This window comes from Rattus norvegicus, chromosome 2 (genome assembly GCF_021556685.1).
Source record: "Rattus norvegicus strain SHRSP/BbbUtx chromosome 2, alternate assembly SHRSP_T2T, whole genome shotgun sequence".
Lineage (NCBI taxonomy): Eukaryota > Metazoa > Chordata > Mammalia > Rodentia > Muridae > Rattus > Rattus norvegicus.
This window is the reverse complement of record NC_141535.1, coordinates 111,646,122-111,666,355: the sequence shown is the minus strand read 5'-3', so window position 1 is coordinate 111,666,355 and position 20,234 is coordinate 111,646,122. Positions and strand designations below refer to the sequence as shown.

General features: G+C 45.2%; 1 protein-coding gene across 5 annotated transcripts in view; it reads left to right on the top strand.

Annotated features, from left to right (window-relative positions):
- Fndc3b (fibronectin type III domain containing 3B) overlaps nt 1-19,079 on the top strand; it is a 298,000-nt gene extending 278,921 nt beyond the window's left edge. For 4 of the 5 annotated variants that reach the window (XM_087618967.1, XM_087618981.1, XM_087618979.1 and 1 more), the window contains exons 24-26: nt 7,444-7,610; nt 10,057-10,184; nt 15,615-19,079. In XM_087618967.1, coding sequence (XP_087475093.1) covers nt 7,444-7,610; nt 10,057-10,184; nt 15,615-15,926 — 607 coding nt within the window. In that variant the 3' untranslated portion in view covers nt 15,927-19,079. 5 annotated transcript variants of the gene reach the window in all.
- Nucleotides 19,080-20,234: the final 1,155 nt, after the last annotated feature.

Genomic DNA, 20,234 nt, shown 5'->3' with positions numbered 1-20,234 from the left:
GGGTCACAGCGCTGTACTAACAATTCAGAAGATGTATCTGTCTGTGTTTCTGAAATGAAATGTTGCCTGTTCTGATGAAATTGGGGCTGATGTTGAGCCCCAACCCTCATCCGCCTGTGTTCTTGGTAACTGCACAGTATGGAGGCAGGAGGACTGTAAATTCCAGGAATGTGTTTATCGTTAATCTGTTGCTCAGGGTTTTGATCAACCAGAGAGTGTTTTTCAAAGCGAGGCTCCAGAGCAATTGGGCAGGGGGAGAGGTATCTAATGGAAAGAATGATCACTGCTTGCTCTCCCTTGTCAGCCATTATACCTGACATTCACCCCACTCCACCCCAGCCGCTGGGGGTGCTGCGAGCTTTGTGTCGCTGTCAGTGCCACTGCCTGTTAACTTTTACTGATAACAAAACAAAATACCTGCGTTTTACAGCTTCAGGGTAAAATGCTAGAAAATGCCCAGTCGAGAACTAAGGAGGGGGGCTAGAGCCCAAGATGAACTGCCCTGGTGTTGCTCTATTGCACAGCCAAGTTCTGCTTCCATTCTCAATGATTCGCCATGAGGTTCAGAGCCCAGGCTGTGTTCTCAACATTCCTTCCTTCAGGTCTCTGGCCTGAGTGATCATCCCTGCTGGGAACATGGCTTATGTGCATTTCCTTCAGTTCCCAGTGGGAGCTGCAGTCCTTAACACCCATGTCTGGTGGGTGTTCAGATCTCTGGCCTAACCCTAGACCTGCTACTAATTTTTCAGATAATGGAGATGTATGCCTAGACTGCTTTCGCCTGAGTTTCCCAGTACATATAGCACATATAATGGTGCCTGGCACTCCGGTCTTTAATTAATAGACAAAAATATTTTAGAGACATTTTAGTGTCTTAGAAAAATTATAAAGATTCATCATAAAAATAAAAAACATTGATAGCTTGCTTAGCTTCAGGCCAGAATGCCTTGGAAGACTCAGGGCTGAGCGTGATACGTGACTAACCTGAGACCTAATTGGACCCAGAGTAGAATTGATAACTGGCTTTTCCTCTGAGTTACTTTATAAATAAATAGACTAAAAATCAATACCATCACTGCACTAAGGCAAGGCCACTGCAGTAGACATAGATAAACATCTGGAAAACGCTGCCACCCATACACTCAGAGGCAAGATTCACTCCATGTATTTTAAACCCACATAGAAATCTGGAAAGTTTTGAGCTTCAGAGAAGAATCTTAAAAATAATGAGGGAGTGCTTTCCTTGGATGTAAATGAATTTCTCTCTGAATATATCATTGTCTGAAATGCAGTTTAGACAATAAAATGTAAGCATAGGGTTTCTGTTCATTCCTTTACAGATAAAAAACCAGCTAGCACCGGGGCTGAAACGCTGGCTCAGCAGTTAAAGTACTGGCTCCCCGTCTGGGGAACCCTGGTTTGATTCCGGCAGCCAAACCACAGGTCACAGCCATTTATAGTTCCAGTCCCAGAGGCTCTGGTGCCCTCTTCTGGAATCTGTGGACAGCAAGCATGTGTGTGGTGCACATTCATTCATATGGGCAAACCTAAAGTAAACAAACCTGAAAAATTAAATTGACCTCATTAAGTATAATGGAATTTTATTTCCTTTTACAGGGAAGTATAAAAATCCAATTCATTAACCAAAAAATTGTTACAGCCTAGTTAATTCACAAGCCAAAGACAATACGCAACCAGGAATAGAGGTTAATTAACCCTTTCCCCATTAGCCCTCTGGAACTAGCTTCTGGCACTGTTCATATAAGCAGGGATGCTGACCAATACCAGCATCAGTCTAGGAAATGGACTCCCGGGCTGAGGTGCCATCTGTGACCACCTGCTTCTGCAGAGAGTGGTAGGACTCTGTGTTCCTGGCACAACGGGGCATTTGCTGCCCATGTTTTTAATACCTTCTATTTCCAAACACCACTTGAATGACATGGGAAGCGTGCGCGCGTACACACACACACACACACACACACACACACACACACACACACACACACTCTCCCTCCCTCCCTCCCTCCCTCCATGGAGCCCAGGGAAGGGAAGGAAGGGGAGAAAGATGATGATGACCCAGTGTTAATAAATGCAGCGGCACTGGATCTGTGAGCAGCCGTTGCTGTTGTGAAACGTGTTTTGAAGGGTACCCCTGAGGCCTTTTGTGAACTACAGGCCATGTTAGGTCAACAGGTTACTCATGCTGAGTGGTTAATATCCATGAGCTGTGGTGATCCTAACGGTTACAGAAGCAGCGTGAGGCAGTACAAACAAACCCCTTCACACTAAGTTGTTTTTAACAACGTATTTCCCACCTAGGCTATTCAGAGAATTCTTGGATAGTTCTTTCAAAAGAAAACTGTTGTAAGAAAATATTTTAAAGTAAATTATTTCTACATGGTTTTCTTTTGCCCTCCAGTGATTTAAAGTAAAAACACGGAAGTATGTAATGCGGGTGAATTTACTCCATCAGTTTCACTTGGAGCAAGCACATCCCTCTCAGTGAATGCTCAAGCCTCGAACACAGAGCTAAGGAGTGTGGCTCTCCTGGGCTTTCCCAAGACTGTCCGGAGTCTGCTGGTTTGTCTTCACGATGTGTTTTCTGTCGTGGAGTGTTCTGATTCTTTGATTTAGATCGCCTAAGAATTCCTGTCAAGAAAGTTAGGACTGTCTGGAATTGAGCTCCTTGTCTGACTCGTTAAGGACCTGGCAAAGAAGGTTGTCAGTTCTGTGCTCTGGCTGAGGTTTCTACATGTCTGTTCTCCTAGGACTGCTGTTCTCCCTCCCTGCATCCCTGGAGGACTGGTCCCTAACATGTTTTATGTTCACAGAAATGGAAGCTTCCTCAGAGTACTTTTCTGTGGTCTTTGTAAGACTGTTTAGGTCCCCTGCAGAATTGAGAAGGTGCAGAGATCTCCCCACCCTCCCTCCCCTCAGCCTCAGCCTCCCCATTTTCAGCCCACCGGAATGGGTACAGTTGGCAGGCCACAAGGAAGTCCAGCCCACTGTTGGGCTCACTCTCACTGCTGTGCTCACATATCCCTGAGTTTGAACGATGAATAAGGACATGCATCCACCAGTACACTGGTTTGTACATCACAGAGCCCAGTCATTGCCCGCACACAGAGAGATGAGCCGCTTTAAGTCACCAGGCACCGGGACATGGCAACTGCCAGTCCCACACACGTTTGTTACCTTGTATTTCAGGGACAACCCTCAGGATCTGAGCGAGTCACTTACCTGAGGCCCCATGTGTGTCGGCATTCGATAAGGCTGCTTATAGTAGTTGAATGCTACCAGTGTTGCAGTGCCTCTGCCCACATTTCCTGGTGGATCAGGAAGATTCTGGCATTGCCGACGCAGCCCCATGGTCATGTCTGAGGCAGCACAGTACCCTGCCCTACCTAGAATTTCCTCCCCTCCCACCTAGCCAGCTTTCCACCCAGAGAAAGGAAAGTCATTCTGTGGCCACACAAGGTATCAAGATGGTGTCTTAGGAGATAAAGCAGAGCCATTTCTAAACTTCTGTCTTGGAGTTCAGGGTTTAGCTCAGTGGTTAAGCTCCCAGGTTTGGTTCCAGCACTAGAAGAAGACTCAAAACCAGAGAACCAAGCCTCTGTCTCCTCAGCCAATCCAGCCATAAGGGTGAACTTTGGATAGTAAGATGCCCTGTGTCAGAGTCAGACTGAAAGCAGCAGAAAGCACCAAAAGCTGGCCTCTGGCACACATCAGGATCGCACACACTGATGACTCATATGGATAGAATGATTATTTCATAGCAAAGCTAGCTTTAACACTTTCCATGCCCACTTAAACCCTGCAGTAGTCCTGTAAGTTCCTCTTACCTTGTGAGGACAAGAAGCTGGGGCACAGAGAGCCTACACAACTCTCTAGTGGGTCATAGTCTACAGGACCAGTTCTCAGCTTGTATTAACTGGTTCAGGTGCCTAGATCTTAGGGGTATAGAGAAATAAAGCCATTTACCCCTTTACAGTTTTCAAATCAAGTATCAAATTGGCTGTTACCATAGGAATATCACATTTTCGGGGTTGGGGATTTAGCTCAGTGGTAGAGCGCTTGCCTAGCAAGTGCAAGGCCCTGGGTTCAGTCCCCAGCTCGGGGAAAAAAAAAAAAGAAAGAAAGGAAGGAAGGAAGGAAGGAAGGAAGGAAGGAAGGAAGGAAGGAAGGAAGGAAGGAAGAAAAAAGAAAAAGGAATATCACATTTTCAGAGAACCAAAATTGAGAGGCAGGATGTGGGTTCCTTTTCTGACTTCCGTGTTGACATGGATGTGGTCCAGAATGCCTTCGTTTAATCAGTTTACTTGTTGAAAATAGTAAAAGGATGTAAAGTGAGACATGAACAAATGTGACTTGGCAAGTCCTCGAGCTGCCACCAGTCTTCCTCACAGCTAACACCGCAGTCCCTCCTCACTGTTCTCTGGGCCCGCCTTTCTCCTTTGAAAGTAAGAAACGGCTAAGAAACCTGTAGACTGTAGTGTGGACTGAGGGAAGTGGGGACTCTGAGGGAACACACACCACACGCCTGCTGTGTGCGTCTGTGACATCTCCATGTGTCTGTAACTCCCCTAGTAAGATAAAGAGAAAAGTCCTTAGAAAGCACTGGCCGCTACCTCTTGCTTCATTAATCAGGCCTCCTGACCTTGGACTTGTATAACACTAATACTCTTAATGTTTGGCTATTTTGCCCCAAACCCTTGGAGTTTTCGTTTCCCATCCCAAGCCATCCCCACTTCCCTGGGGGCAAGCCTGGGCTGTGTCTGCCATTTTGCCTCCCCTCTCGAACTGCTCTGTAACTGGCTAAAGGCATGACATAGGAGCTAGTGACCACCCAGTCTACCCATCTTCATAAACAGTTTAAAACTAAGAAGGAGAAGCTGTCTCTCCTGGAATATTTCCCTTACCCTTTTTGTGGGGATGGAGATCAATCAGACAAAGCAGGGATGGCTTTCACTGAACCAAGCCCACCGAGGTGTCTCCTTGCCAGTGTAGGCAGTGTGCTGAACAAGGCAGGCAGTGTTCTAAACAAGGCGGGCCAGCAGTGTCAGGTTTGGAGTTCTGAAAGGGAGAATCAGCCACTTTCCTGACAATCTCAGCTCCTTCCACTAGGAGTCGTGGAACCAGAACCCAGCTTGCTCTCCCAATGTCCCCAGCTGGCCTCTTGTGCCTCCCAGATTCTGCCATCAATGCAAGCAAGATGCTCCAACATCATAGCTGCAGTACTCCAGGCTAAGGGCTTCAAAACCCTCCTCACTCTGCAGTCGCTTTCTCTCCACTAATTCAGCTTTTCTCGTAGATATGGGTGACACTGTCTCAGAACCTAAGTCAATAGATAAACATTTGTCCATCTGCCATCACTGTTAGCCATTTCAGCAGTTCTGTTCTGTACGCTGGAGTGCCAGTTAAGTGCCTGCTACATGAGAGCACAGGAAATGAAAGGACCTGAGTGTAGAAAGAGCACGCTTGGATGTATTTGAGAATCCTATGCATGCTACTGGCTCAGTTTGGATTGTAGTGTGAAATCGGATCCCTGAGTTTGCCTCAGTGAATTTCTTAGTGGCTTCGAATGCCTAGGTATATAATTGAACATTGGCACAGATATGAATCAAACCTATTATCTATGGGAAATGCTGTCCTTAGAGTATGGCAGGGCTGAAAACAGTTCTCCAAACTCTTAAAAGCTGAGTTGGCTGGCACTGTAATGGAGATAAGAGTGTCACTTTTTAAGCCATGACTTCCACTTGTGACACAATTAAGGGCAATTACTCCCGCTGTGGAGCTTAGCCCAGGTAGGCTGAGTTAATAAGTAGCCGCTGGCCTCTACATTAGCTGGGTGTCTTCATTAGGGCAGTAATGTGTGGCGCGTGCTAAGCAGGTTGCCATGGTTATTTGTGGGCTTCAACCTGGACTCTGGCTTTCCTTGAAATTAACGATGTTCAGCCTTCAGTAAAAGACACTTCCTCCTGAAGCAAAACATACAAAACATGAAGTGGACCTGCCAGGGCTTAAGAACTCAATTGCTAAGGTTAGAGAGGGCCTGGGTCTTATCAGTGGTGTTGACTGATGTGCTTTTATCCTCTTCAAGCTGTCCAGTCTCCGTATCTCACTACCCCACCCTCCCAGTTCCACAAAGTTGCTGCTGCCCTGCAGAACTCTGTACCCTCACACAGGGCCACACACCCTCAGGGTGGGCCCCGTTCAACTCCAGGTCCCCAGAGCCTATCACACATCAGATGCTCAACAATGGTTGCTGAATGAGAGCATGAATTCTCCTCCCTGAGCCGAAGCAACACCAGTCAGACATTTTGAATGCTCTGTCACTGAGCATCTCCCAGTACGTTCTGAAGACCAGGTGTCCTCAGACACTGAGGGGACACTGGACATGACCAGGACCACATGTGTGGAATTACTCGGTGTTGGTTCTCAAAGTGTTCCTGGACCAATGAGGCTGAAGAACCCAGGAGAAATCACGAAACCAAACAGTGCAGTTATTAAGTAATAGAAGCGTGTTTTACGGCCTGCTCCAGTTTCACGGGGTGGGGGAGTTTAGTTTCGAGATAAGCTGAGGATACGTAAAGTACAAGGCGTTACTCTTTTAATTCATGCTTTATGTAATTGTGTTTCATGAGAATATTAAGCGTTGGCAAGATGTCTCAGTAAGGGGACACGCTCACCGAGCCAGCCTATCTACAAGGAAAGAGAAGAGAACCAACTGTACAGAATTGTCCTTTGGTTTCTGTGCACATGCCCATACACATAAGGCACACATATAAATTACAAATCAAAATCTTTAAAAATATTTAGTTATTAAAGAAATATTAGATAGTGTTGGACCAAGTGATAAAAGAAATCAAAATCTACCAGTCAAAACTGCCCAGTCGGCCCATGCTGGGTTTTTCCTGTTATTTTAATTCCCCTACTAATAATTCTGAACACAGTACTTTGTCTTTTTATGTATTTTCTCAAACACACATGATCATAGACGTCTTTTTGCCAACTTAGGGAAAGAGTCTAAGAGACCCTATATAAATAAAGGTCAGCAGTTAAAGACTCTCTAAACTTCCGTTATTTGGAAACTGAGTAAGTAGGCATCTTATTTCTCCAGTGCCCAATGAACAGTAACCTCATTGCCAAACACATAATGGATGGAAGGTGAGTTCCACTAACCATAATGAAACACTTGAAAATTCTGTTTTTATTAGTGAATAAAAATCCAAACCACTAATGTGTCTAAAACTTCATTCTCACTCTTCCCACGCGCCACCCTGTGTGTTTCCTTGAACGTTAAACATTACACAGCAACTGGGTGCTTCAGGTGGCAGGAAGCACTCATCGAGTTAGCCCTGGTCCTTCCTCGAGCTTGCACCACAACTTCTCACCCAGAGAAACTCAGATGGCTGATGCACTCTGCTCCTTTCTCTCTAGGTTTATCTCAATCTACCGAGGACCCAGCCACACCTACAAGGTCCAGAGACTGACAGAGTTTACCTGCTACTCCTTCAGGATCCAGGCAACCAGCGAGGCAGGGGAGGGGCCTTTCTCAGACACCTACACCTTCAGTACAACCAAAAGTGTCCCTCCCACCCTCAAAGGTGTGTAGAAGCAGACCCCGCTGCACAGCCCAGAGAGAGTGGAGACACACTATGTCTACAAGGAGGAGACTCAGTTCTGACCATAAATGCATCCTCATATTTCTAATAAGCAAGATGAAATCAAAATTTCTCAAAAAAGAAAGCTGGGTAGTAGGTTATCTGGATATGGGCTATTGTATTCTTTATAAAAGTTTATTGGAAAAAAATACAGTAATGAGATATTCTCATCCTCAAATATAATAGACAAAGGAGCTGATGTGAGCATCTGTGGTAGCAGTGAGTAGGGGCTAGCTTAAGAGAGACTGCCAAAAATTGGGTCCTATGTCTCCTTCCCTAAAGGTCTGGGAGTGGGAGAGCAATTCAAGCAGCATCAGCCCTGCCCTGTGGGGGATGCCGTTGGACACCCATGGCAGCAACTGTCCATGTCCCTCCTGAAGTTTTCAAGGCTTCCAGGTTTATTCTCTCGGAGGAATCGGGTTGTGCAGAAGCCTCAGAGCGACAAATATCTAAATCAAGGAGGGTAGCCAGAGCCACTCTTGCTGAGGCCAGCCCTCTATGCCTGCCGTGTCTACAGTCAGAGTTAGGATGGGTGGGTGGCATACATGCATGGTAGGGCTGATAGTGACAGGAGCCAAAGCTTACACTTGTGCCCCTGAGTGTGGTGTGTGTGTGTGTGTGTGTGTGTGTGTGTGTGTGTGTGTGTTGGGCCAGGGGGCTGCTAAGGTCCTCCGTGTTTACCCTAAGGACAGCTTTCATATGAAGTAGTTGAAGCCCCCATGTCCAAAACATAGTGTCAATTACAGGAAGTAAGGGGCCACCAAAGCATAGGTCCTGTCCGTCTCCGGACCTGCCAGGTTTGGTGTAGCTTGTTCCAGGGCTACCTGAGGACCTGTGCCTTCACCCTGCTCCCCTGCCCCACAGGTGCCTTAGCTGCTTCTCTGTGTGACCTGTGCCATTTTAGCAGTAAGTGTCCAGCCCTTGGGTACACCTTACCTCTGGGCTTTACAAAAGACAGAACCTGAGTGTGCTGTGCCTTACTGGGGAGAAGGGGCGCCTAGCAAGTGTTCTGCAGGCTGTTGCTGCCAGCCTAGAGTCTGTCAGACGTTGGGAGAGCTAAGTTTGCCTCTCAGAGAGATCCTTAGCCAGAGTCACTCTGCAGAGACTTGAATAGCACAGGGATTCCATAGTGCTTTGGCCTCATGGGGGCAGGGTCTGCAAACACCACGTGACCAGACTCTTCCTCAGGAAACTCAGGAAATTGCTGCCTCGGCTGCAGATCTGCTTAGTCTGCTGAGATTCCTTATTTAGTTTTCCGTAAATTGCTTGTAGTTTCAGCAGAGTAATTCCTATATAGGCTCTTCTAAAAAAAAGTTTTTATTTTTCGGAAATAATGTCATGTCTTACACAATGGCAAATAGAAATGACTGCCTTTAAAAAAAACTGCATATGATTAAAAATTAAAGTAGAAGTGGGTTGGGAAAGAGGAAATTGACATTCTATTTACAAAACAGAAAAATAGGAGGTCTTGCTCTAGGCTGTAAATAGGACATAAGCCGTGAGAAATTCCTTCTTAAAATATGCAGCATTTTAAGGCCAGGATGTAGCTCACTGGCAGAGTGCTTGCCTAGCACAGGTTTGATCTCCAGCCCGCACACAGGGGCAGGGAATTGATTTTAAGTCCCTTACTACAGACCACTTTAGCTTCAAATATAAGAGACAGAGCCAATAGATGAGTAAACTAAGATAGCAACGCAGAATGACATTTTTAAACCCTTGGTGCTGCCTGTTGTCAGGGTCTTGGAACCTCCTGTGTTAGTCACATGCTCAGTTTCCTCCCCTGCCAACCCTGTAATGTGTTCTTTTCTCCTTTTATCATTGCCTTAGCATCCTTAGAAACAGACTTGATCTTTATTTCCACACCCAGAAAGTACCTAGTATATGGAAAGTGCCCTAAACCTTGTAGAAGGTGATCAGTAGCTTTAGGAGATGGATGGATGGATGGATGGATGGATGGATGGATGGATGGATGGATGGATGGATGGTGGATGGACAGATGGGTGGATGGATGGATGGGTAGATGGATGGATGGATGGGTGGGTGGATGGATGGATGGATGGGTGGATGGATGGATGGATGGTGGATGGTGGATAGGTGGTAGGCAGGTGGATGGGTGGTGGGTGGGCGGGTTATGAGCGAGCTGTGACCCAGGCTACCTGTTTATTGATGAGCTAGTGGGAAGATGAGCCATGAATGGGATGAATGGGTTTTCTGGTCCTTTCTTGATGGTTACTGAGCAGGGTTAGCAGGAAGCTGGACCAGTAAAGTTCCCTCTCAGGCCGGGCATAAGCACCACCACACTCTCCCTGGGCCTCACAAAAGTGTTAGGTACAGACTGCTGATGTGAGACTTTGAATTCTGAGTGTGAGTGTGTGGTTTTGTCTTGCAGCACCTCGAGTGACGCAGTTGGAAGGAAATTCCTGTGAAATCTTCTGGGAGACGGTACCACCGATGAAGGGCGACCCTGTGAACTACATTCTGCAGGTGTTGGTTGGAAGAGAATCTGAATACAAGCAGGTAAGGATCAGTGTCTGCCTGTGTGCAACTCCCCAGCATCAGGCTGGCTGCTTGCCATGATGGAGTGATGGAGTAAGCTCTGTATTTGTTAGCTAGTCAGCCTGTCAGCCAGCTCGTATCATTTCCATTCATTTCCTATCTGGTGGTGTTCTTCCTGGCATTTCAGTTCCCAAGCATAAACTTGTAAAGAGTTTCAAGTGGTGTATTCGTGTTTAATGGTGTAAAATCTGCCTGTGTCCGTCTTTGTATGATTGAAAAAGAAAGTGACTCCAGAGAAGAAGGCCTCTTAGCCTAGCCACCAAGTCCTGTGTCCTCTCTGCCTTTGTTACAGAAGTGACAACGTGCATTGAGGGGGTAAGGGAGGTAACCAACAGACCCTGAGGCCAGGGACTCAGAAGCTCTGTGTATCACCCTTTAGTGTACATACGTATCAGCTGCAGACCTGTTAGAGTGTAGACCCTGATTTGAGATGGGTGAATGGGGATTCACTCCTGATGACGTAGTCATCCATGTGTCAAGCTCACGATTAAACTTACTCAAAAGAAGACACTATCCTCATACAGCCAATGATGGATTTGGTTTTAACCATTTTCACACATCTCAATTCTTTATTTCTTCTGGGGTAACTCCCTATCAGGTTATTGATTATAACGGGTCCAGAGACTGTCAGGCTTTCATGAGGTCCGCTGGAACATGTACCAACTGCTCGGTGAAATCAGGACACACGGCTTTATTCCATCCGGAAAGCATGGCCTGTTCACTTGGCACCCCTCATAATCCATTTGTACTCAACTCATAAGGGTGCAGACCAGTGTCTCCTGTGCTGGAAAACATTGGCATTGTTGGTAAAGGTTGCTGCTTTTAGCCTTTGAGTCTTCAGATACACACAGAAGAAGAAAATCTGATTCAGAGTTTACTCAAATTTCTTGCTGGTGTTTATGTAATAATTTTTTAAATACTTGTAAACAAAATATGCCTAAGATATCAAGAAGCTACTGGATATTTTGATATATTTTCTTAATAAGAGCATCAGATAATGAATGGATTATATTAATCACATCTTGCAAAACCTTGATCATCAATCTGACATCTGCCAGTTACTGATTCCCGTAAGCAGATGACATCACTAAGGCCTCCACCATTCTGCTGGCAAGGGAACAAAGGCCCTGGGCTCCCTCACATTCCTGCCTCTTTCTGATCCCGTTACCCTCAGAGTCAGTCATTCCAGGAGCCATTGCTCGGCTGGACGCAGCTGTAGGCCTCATCCCAGTCCACAGTGGTGGGCGGGCTAGGAAATGGCTCGCTTTCTCATTGGATACTTAGCAGTGGTTCATTTCTCAGTAGGACACCCACCACGTGTTCATTGCTGTGTTTTTAAAACCTTTTGTTCCATGTACTCTGCTTTTCCACCTGTTCTTGGAAAAATGTTCTGCTTCTCAAAGTGAGTGCTGCCTCACAGAGGAAGGGGCAGCAAGATGAGTCCAGTTTCTGTAGGTGTCCACCAGTGTCAGAATGAGGACTAAGCCACACAGTACGTCCAATTTTATCAGAGCAGCCTTTGAACCCACTGGTTAATGCTACATATTTAGACCCATGGATACAGAAGTACTAAGTACCGATAGAATCATATTTGCTCTAGATCATTTTCCTACCATAAATGGCTATATAGACAGTTGTTTATTATCAAGAACAGAACATTCTAGGGCAGGTTTCGTAAACAGAGATTCCACATATTTCCCACATTTACCAAGAAACGGGTAAGGACAGGAGTAGCATATGAGAAGCCACAGCTGACACGGCTGATAAGGCACAGTTTGTACTGGGCCTGGGGTGTTCTGTCGTTTTTCTTTTCTTCCCTTTCCTTTCTCTGTGCAGCAAGCATTGAGTCGAATGTAATGCTTTGAGTACTGCCTCTCTCGTCCTGACATGAGACCGGGAATGAAGGCTATTTGGGTAATGTGTGGGATAATAGGCAACAGGCTCTGATTTCATAGCAGCAAAGCCAGAGCAAATGGGAAGCAACTGTTACCATGCTGCAGCCTCTGCAGAGCCAGGGCCCTGAGTGCCCCGGCTCACACCAGGGCTAATCCCAGGGTCCAAATGGTAGGGCTTCAGGGATGCAGGGCTACTTTTCTGAGACTGGCACAAAATCTTTCAATGGGGTCATTTATTTTGCTAATTTTTAAGCTTATAGTTCCCTTTTAGTGTCTCCTGAAGAAAAACCCTTACATAAGAGACTGCTTAGAATTTCCCATGAACAAATCCATGCTTGATTTCCTGGAGTGCAGACATAGCCCCTGGCTCAGGGGCACTCGTGCTTGCTCTGTTATGGAGGCATCTCAGCTATCAGCACTGTCCCCAGGCCCGTTGAGAGGGAGGAGTCCACCTTAGAAAGAGATCGGCAGTGTATTCCCAGTGCCATTGCTGGGCCTCATCCACTTAGCACAGGAATTCACTGATCCCCCCCCCACACGAGAGACCCACAGGTTAGCACGCTCACACCTGAGCCACAGGACGTCTGACGACACACCTGCCTCCCGTGCTCCTAGGATTTGGGAGAATTAATTCAGTTTGCCAACCTGGCAACTCAGATTGTCACATCTTGCCCTGGAGCCCATCCAGTCCTGAGGGGAAGTATGTGGCTAGACTGTGAAGGCAGGGCTGGCAACATGGGCCGGGGTATTCAAGCAAGCCTACAGCAGTCCAGCATGCACGGGGCTCAGTGCCCCTCCCCTAAAAGCTATTGTTCAAGGGATTTCAGCTATGTGGCTTGTTCCTCAGGAGTAAGACTCTTGGATTCCTCACTTGGTTATCTGAATATTACTTTATGGCCTCCTGTTTGGAATAAACATTTCAAAATGAGTTTAAGATATAGCACCAAATCAAGAACAAAAATGACCTTTGGCAAAAAAAGAAATATATATCTTCACATATATACTTATTTTTACAATATTATGATTGGTGACTTCAATAAGAAAATCTTAAATGGAGCTCGGCCTCTTAAACTGAGTTGAGGCAGGAGAAGCACCCCATAATGGCCCTTTCAGATGAAGGAAGGCAAAGGGCTGTGAGGCCTGACTAGCAATGCACCTGTGCGCTGTCTCAAAGCCTGGGAAATCACTGTGCACAGGCACTGCCCCGGCCCCGGCGGCTTTCTGGCAGCTCATAAGAACTGCTGTGGTTGATGCCCTCAGATATTCGAGCACCAGGGCAGTGTCTTTGAGCTTTTCCTGGTGCAAGTGCTGTATGCCAGATCACCTAACGGTCCCAGTAATAAGTGGTTGTCCCTCAAGAAGATTGTGGGAGACACAAGGTCACTCAGGAAGGGGTCCCCTAACATCCCTTTATAAGTCACTCCTTAGTCAGACCTCCCTATCTTGGTTTTGTTACAGCTACCTACCCCCCGAGCCCCCAGCCCCACCCCCTTCTGCAAACCATAAATTTTCATATAGTTTTAATGTATTGTTTTCTTGACATTTTCTAATGTCAAGCTCAGCTCCCTTCAGTCTCCTGTTAGCCCCTGTTAATGTTTAGCATGATCATTTCTAAGTAAACTGATACTTTCAGATCCCTGTAATAGTGTCTTAGCTGGGGTTTCTTTTGCTGAGATAAAACACCGTGACTAAAAAGCAAGTTAGGGAGGAAAGGGTTCATTTGGCTTACACTTCCCGTATTGCTGTTCATCACCAAAGGAAGGCAGGATACCATCCCACAGGGCATGAACCTGGAGGCAGGAGCTGATGCGGAGGCCACGGAGGGTGCCAAGTCACTCACTAATTAAGAAAATGCCTTACAGCTGGATCTTATGGAGGCATTTGCTCAATCGAGATAACTCATTCGTGTCAAGCTGACATAAGAGCAGCCAGCACAGTAAACCTCTTCATGATTACATTGGGGTCGAGGAGGTGGGGCATAGCTCAGAACCCCAGGTCCTTATGGAAGAAAAACATTATACTCATGGAACAGAAAGAGTAAACAGCTGACTCAGCTGCATTTGTGCTGGGTTTTGGTTTGTGAGACAGCCTATCACTGTAAATCTGGTGTCTGGAACTGGCTGTATAGATAAGACTGGCCTCAAACTCACAGAGCTCCACTCGCCCCCTGCCTCTGCCTCCTGGTTTGCTGGGATTAAAGGTGTGTGCTACCACACCTGACTTCAATGCTGAGATTTTAATAAGTTGAACTGCATCAAAGGGTCTTCACATGAGCAAAACACAAAACTATGTGAGACTGAATTTTCATAGCACATATATCTACCAGAAGACTTAGATGGGGTTCTAGAGAGAGCCTACAAATCAGAGCAGAGGGCATGTTCTCTGCACAACACAGGTCTGAAAATGCCATAGCCGCACATAAAAAGATACAGAGGGCCTTTGGTGGGAGATGTCATTTGTGCCCCTGAAGGAACTGAAACAGTAAAGGATGTGTGGTACCTAGTGGAGGGAGGGGACAGCACACCAAGGGCTGGCTCAGGTCTCTGGCTGGCTGCCCTGACTACAGGACTTTAGTCTTCCCAGTGGGTGGTAGAGTTGCCCTAAAAGATGAAAACTTAAGACCTCAGAGGTCTGCATAAAAATGTTCACAGCCCCCTAATATACAAACTCCAAACTGGGAGAAATCCAAGTGTCCATGAAGAAGACAGTTAATATAGTACAGAGTCCTAGAGCAAACCATGAGAGCATGAGAGAATAATCTCAATCTCTCTCTCTCTCTCTCTCTCTCTCTCTCTCTCTCTCTCTCTCTCTCTCTCTCTCTGGCAGCTAGGGAGGGGAAGTGTGAACTTAGACCACAGGCAAAGCAAGTTGCATACCTGAGGCCAAAGTGATGCTTACCACCCCCAACCCCCAACCCCCACCCCCTGACTGTGGCCATAGGCATGTGTAAGTTAAAGATGTGTTGAGACAGTAGTCCAGAAGTCCAGGACAGCCAAGAGTAGGGTGCACCATAAATCATAAACTTTCTTAATACATTATGAGGGTGGGGGACAGTGGTTTTGGGGATTTTTTTTGTAACTTGAATGCATGGTTCTTGAGTGTGAACTTCATTAGTAATGTCACAGTGTCAGATTAGGTGTGCCTGTTAGCCAGTTGTATATATAAAAGGGGACCTGTTTGTGTTGTTACCGACATCAGCCGTTACTCCTTCAGTTTAAAGTGTTACTTTGTTGTGGAGATGAAAGCAGAGATCTATTCGCACTAGACCTCTGTGTCTCCCTACTGCTTAACACAGTGGCTACATCCACTTCTGGCGAAGTCCCGTCATTGGATGTTACTTTGCTCAAATTAAGTTCAAAGGGTGATTCCATACAACTCGGATGCTGTTGGGGGTTTGTTTAAACCAGTCTGCACACGGCCCCAGGTGTACGTGACCATCTCTGCAGCAGCTATGGTGTTCTGAGTCTCTCATCTATGGCTTTTCCTTTCTCTGAAGGTGTACAAGGGAGAAGAAGCCACATTCCAAATCTCAGGCCTGCAGAGCAACACAGATTACAGGTTCCGCGTGTGTGCCTGCCGCCGCTGTGTGGACACGTCTCAGGAGCTCAGCGGCGCTTTCAGCCCCTCTGCGGCTTTCGTGTTACAACAGCGTGAGGTCTTGCTTACGGGGGACCTGGGAGGCATGGACGATGCCAAGATGAAGGGCGTGATGCCTACCGATGAACAGTTTGCTGCCCTCATTGTGCTTGGCTTCGCAACCCTGTCCATCTTGTTTGCCTTTATATTACAGTACTTCCTAATGAAGTAAATCCAGCGACCAGAGGGATGCGCCGAATGCCGCACACTTTAATACACATTTACTCAGAGCCTCCCTTTTTACGCTGTTTCATTCTTTGATTTATATACTTTTCTTGTTTTACACAGTTAGCTAGGGGAAACAGTGTTTGGCTGCACCTATTTGAGATGCAAAACTAGGAAGAGGTTAAACTGGATTTTTTTAATAATAAATAAAGTAATAAATAAGAAGAGAAGGAAGCAGCGGGCCAGCAGCAGACACCGAGGGCCAATTTTCCAGCTTCCAGTCTGCTTCTAGTCTGTTTCCACTGATGCCTTTTGCAAGCCTGTGATCTTTTCGTGTGTTACAGTTCTGTCATTTATATCCACGGTCATTTCTTGGTCATCTGTAGCTGTAAACAGAATCACAGTGTGTGTAGTTCAGGGCTGGGGTTCCGGTGTTATCAGAGTATTGTCACATGAGAACATACAGTGTGCCTTCGGAGGAGGCCACCTAGACCATCCTTACGTCATTCAGTTTCGTAACTGTTAGCTCACCTAAGTCAAGCCGTGTACTCTAATCTGAAATGTTTTACTACGCTGTATCCCTTATGATTTTAACACTATGAGTTGCCTGTCTAAGAAATCACATAACCAAGTGCACCTATAAATGATGGAGCATTGTAGACTTACACGTCGGTCCATAGCAGTAACTTTAAGAGGGCATTGTGCAATAGTTAGTTGTTTCCTCATTGGCTACTTTAAGAGCTGCTTTAACCTGTCTGTCTGTCTTTGTATATAACTACTTCTAATATAATCACTAGAGTTATTATATTCTGTTATGTCTGACCGGAATTATGTGACGAGAGCTCATGGCAGTTGTGAGCTGTCTCCTTACATGTTGGCCCATGGTATTTGAAAGACTTGCCTTTGGCTGTTCTTCGGGGTGTCAGTGACGTGAATGAAGGTCAATACAGCATTTCAGTGCCCACAATACTAGAGTGGCAGTGGATAAGAATCTGACTGATAAAGCCCACACAAGGGAACCATTTGCATTTGTCCTTCTGTTTCTGGGGCTTGATCTGGCCGCATGTGGAGAAGGAGTGGTAACTGGCTGTGAGCATGGGGTGATGGAGGGCCAACTAGCCTACTAGATTCTCTCCCTGGATCTGTCACTAATTTGCTTTGTGACCTCTCTGTGCCTGTTTTCTCGTGCATGAGAAATCAAATCAAATGGGGATTCGATACCTGTAAGTGCTACAAGGCCTTGGACCCACCGGTGCTGTGTGAGTGCGGAGAACCACTCTCATGTATTCACTTAGAGTCATGAGGTAATCAGTTCTAACCCAAAGTCATTGGATCCCCCAACCAAGTCCACAGTGTTCAAGTACCTCAGGGACACTTAAAGAGTTGGAGGTGCAACTGTATTCCAAAAGGGTGCAGCAGACACAGCCGAGCCCCTCTTCCTGGTGTTCTGTATATTTTTGCTCCTTGGTTTTTCTTGATCATAGCTGTTTTGTGCTTGGTCTGTGTTGTCTATGATGCAGTAAGTACCCTGTACTAGCTTATAATATTCCCATACCAAAGTCATGGGGAAACCAACATTATTGTGTTTTGGGTTTATTTATACTATATTCTGCATACAGTACTTTAAATGCCAATTACAGTGCAATCTTTATTTATTGTAAATTTTTTAAATGTACTTATGTACTAATTTGCCCTCCTAGCATGTTATATTTTGTGTGTTTTATACTTTTGTAATTTTAGGTCAGTTTAGTTCCTTGGCAACATCTGTAGCTAGTATTAGCTTTCTGACATTTTCTTGTGTTTTTAAAGATAAGACCATCTAACTCATTAAATGCCAAAAAAAAAAAAAATCCATTATCAGTGATTGAAAGGTTTACATGTACCAAGAAACCATATTCATCTCCTAGAAGAGTGCTAAGATCAATGCATTGTTTCGTGCCTATATTGATATAGCTATGTACTAGAGTTCTGTATTTTGTTATTGACTATGATAATTAGTGTGATTAGACTTGTACACTGATGGTATCAAGGTAAATATATTTTTGCCAAAGCTCTGGCCTTCGGAAGCTCTTCCTTTCATCCAAGTGTGTCGTTCAACCCACTGTGACGTCATATCCACATTCCCTGAGACGGTCGCAAGTGGGTGAAGGCAAATTCAGTGGAATAATTTTTAAAGCTATTCACAGGGAGAGTCTTTTTTTAAACAAAAACACTTCAGCACTACTGCTGTAAAGAATTCCCTGAATTGATTGAATTGTTGTAAAGGAAATTATACTTCAGGCCAAAATCTCTTTAATCTTCCAGAGATTTCAAAGCTCTGTTACCAGCAGGAAGCGGAAGTGTGTGACACACGAGCAGACAGCACTTTATTCTATTGCTCTCCATTATTTGGTATTCACTATAGTCTCTTCGGTCGGGAAGTCACTCCTCTACGTGGCACTCTCCTCTATCACAGATCTGTATATGTGCTATGGATATATAACTATATATATATTGCCATTACAAAGGAACAATACAATAAAGTGTTCTATTGACCTTCTCTGTGCCCTTTGCCGTACGTAGGAATGAGTGAATGGCTTTCTATTGGCCTTCTCTGTGCCCTTTGCCGTACGTAGGAATGAGTGAATGGCTTTCTGATGCCCTGATGCTTCTCTGTACATCAACTGCATCCCTGACACAAGAAATTCCAGTCACCTGAAGCAAACTGCCCTCTGTCCTCAAAGAAAATGTTCACAAAGAAAACTTTTTTAAAAGGCTATTTTGCATATTATCTGCCTTGTTCTTATCACACTTGAGATGTTGGCATTTTCTGACCCTGTCTCTTTGGCTACAGTCATTCAGTATTTGTGTCAAATTTGACAAGTGCCCTAATAGAATGTGTTTGAATGTTATCCTTGCACAATTCTTTAAATTGAAAGACAAAATGTTTTACCTCACTGTTGGACATACATTCCAAGCTTTTCAACTTTAGGAGAAAAAAAAATAATCATATGTTTCCTGTCTTGTAAATTTTAGATTATTTCATATACATTGTATTAAAACTGCCATATCAATTTTAATGTATAGATTTTGCAAATACTATGCTATATGTAATACCTAACTGTATCTGTAGTGTATATGTAATATATTTATGCCCAATAAATGTTTTAATTCTTTCTGACGTAAGTAGGTTTCTTCAACCTTGAATAGGATTGCTTTTATTGTTGCACCTCTTACATACTTAACATCCCGGAACGTTCAAGTTTAAACATCTTGAGAGGTCAGGCAGGTGGCATAGTACATGATGCTGTCACTCGGCTCAGGGCGGTTGACATCATGCAGGACCACCCACCACAATCTCATCAATGCTGTTAAAGTAACCCAAATTCCAAGCTACTTCTCTAGTCAGCCTCTCGGTATAGTGTAGTTAGTAGCATAATATTTTATCTGCCTCCAGAAGATGGGAGTGTAGGTCCCCTCTGCCACCCATTACTGACTGTTTCCAATCTCAGGATGAACTCCTGAGCTCCTTCCTCCTCCGGATCTCACTCAACAGTAGCAGTGACAGTGAGAAACTGGCCTTCTCCTTCCTAGGGCTACAGAGAACCTACAGTTCAGGTGCTCTGGAGAGGAACAGAACCTGGCCTTCCTAAGGTCAAGGATGGGCTGTTGTTAAGGTTACATTGTTTCACTAGTTATGCAGCCTCCTGGGTCAGGGAAGAGGTACACGTGCAAAAGTTGTTTGTAACTCAAACTTGCCTTACTTATGTGTCATGACTGAACAATGACAACTTAAACAAGCATCAACTATTATGGACCTGACACTGCTGAAAATACAGTAAAGGAGTTATTTTTTTCTTTCTTCTTTTTAGTTGTAAGAACAGAAAGTGTCAATAAAAAGCTTATTGGCACTAGAATTTTGGAAACCTGACCAGGGAGTGCAGAATCCCTCTTTGTTAAGAGGGAAAATGAACACCAATGGAAAAGTAAGTGCAGAATTCTTGATGCAGAACATCCTGGAGCCTGACATATTGACAGCTGGGTGTCCCCCTAGAAGTGCAAGTGAAGAATAGAACGGGCTAAAAGCTGCTCAGTATGTAACACCTCCACCCCCTTTACACTGCCCCACTTCATCCTTACCAGTGAAGCCTAGGACTGTATCCTAAGGAGGCAGAAGTTAAATACTCTGACCCAGAGCTGAGAGGGAAGATGTCATGCAAAAGGAAATCTGGTGAGCAGAGTCATACGGGGCAGTGACTCAGATCTTCAGTAAAATGGCACAGTGCTTTTAAGTCTTACCTGCATGATGATTGCCCAGGAAGCTTTTCTATCTCTG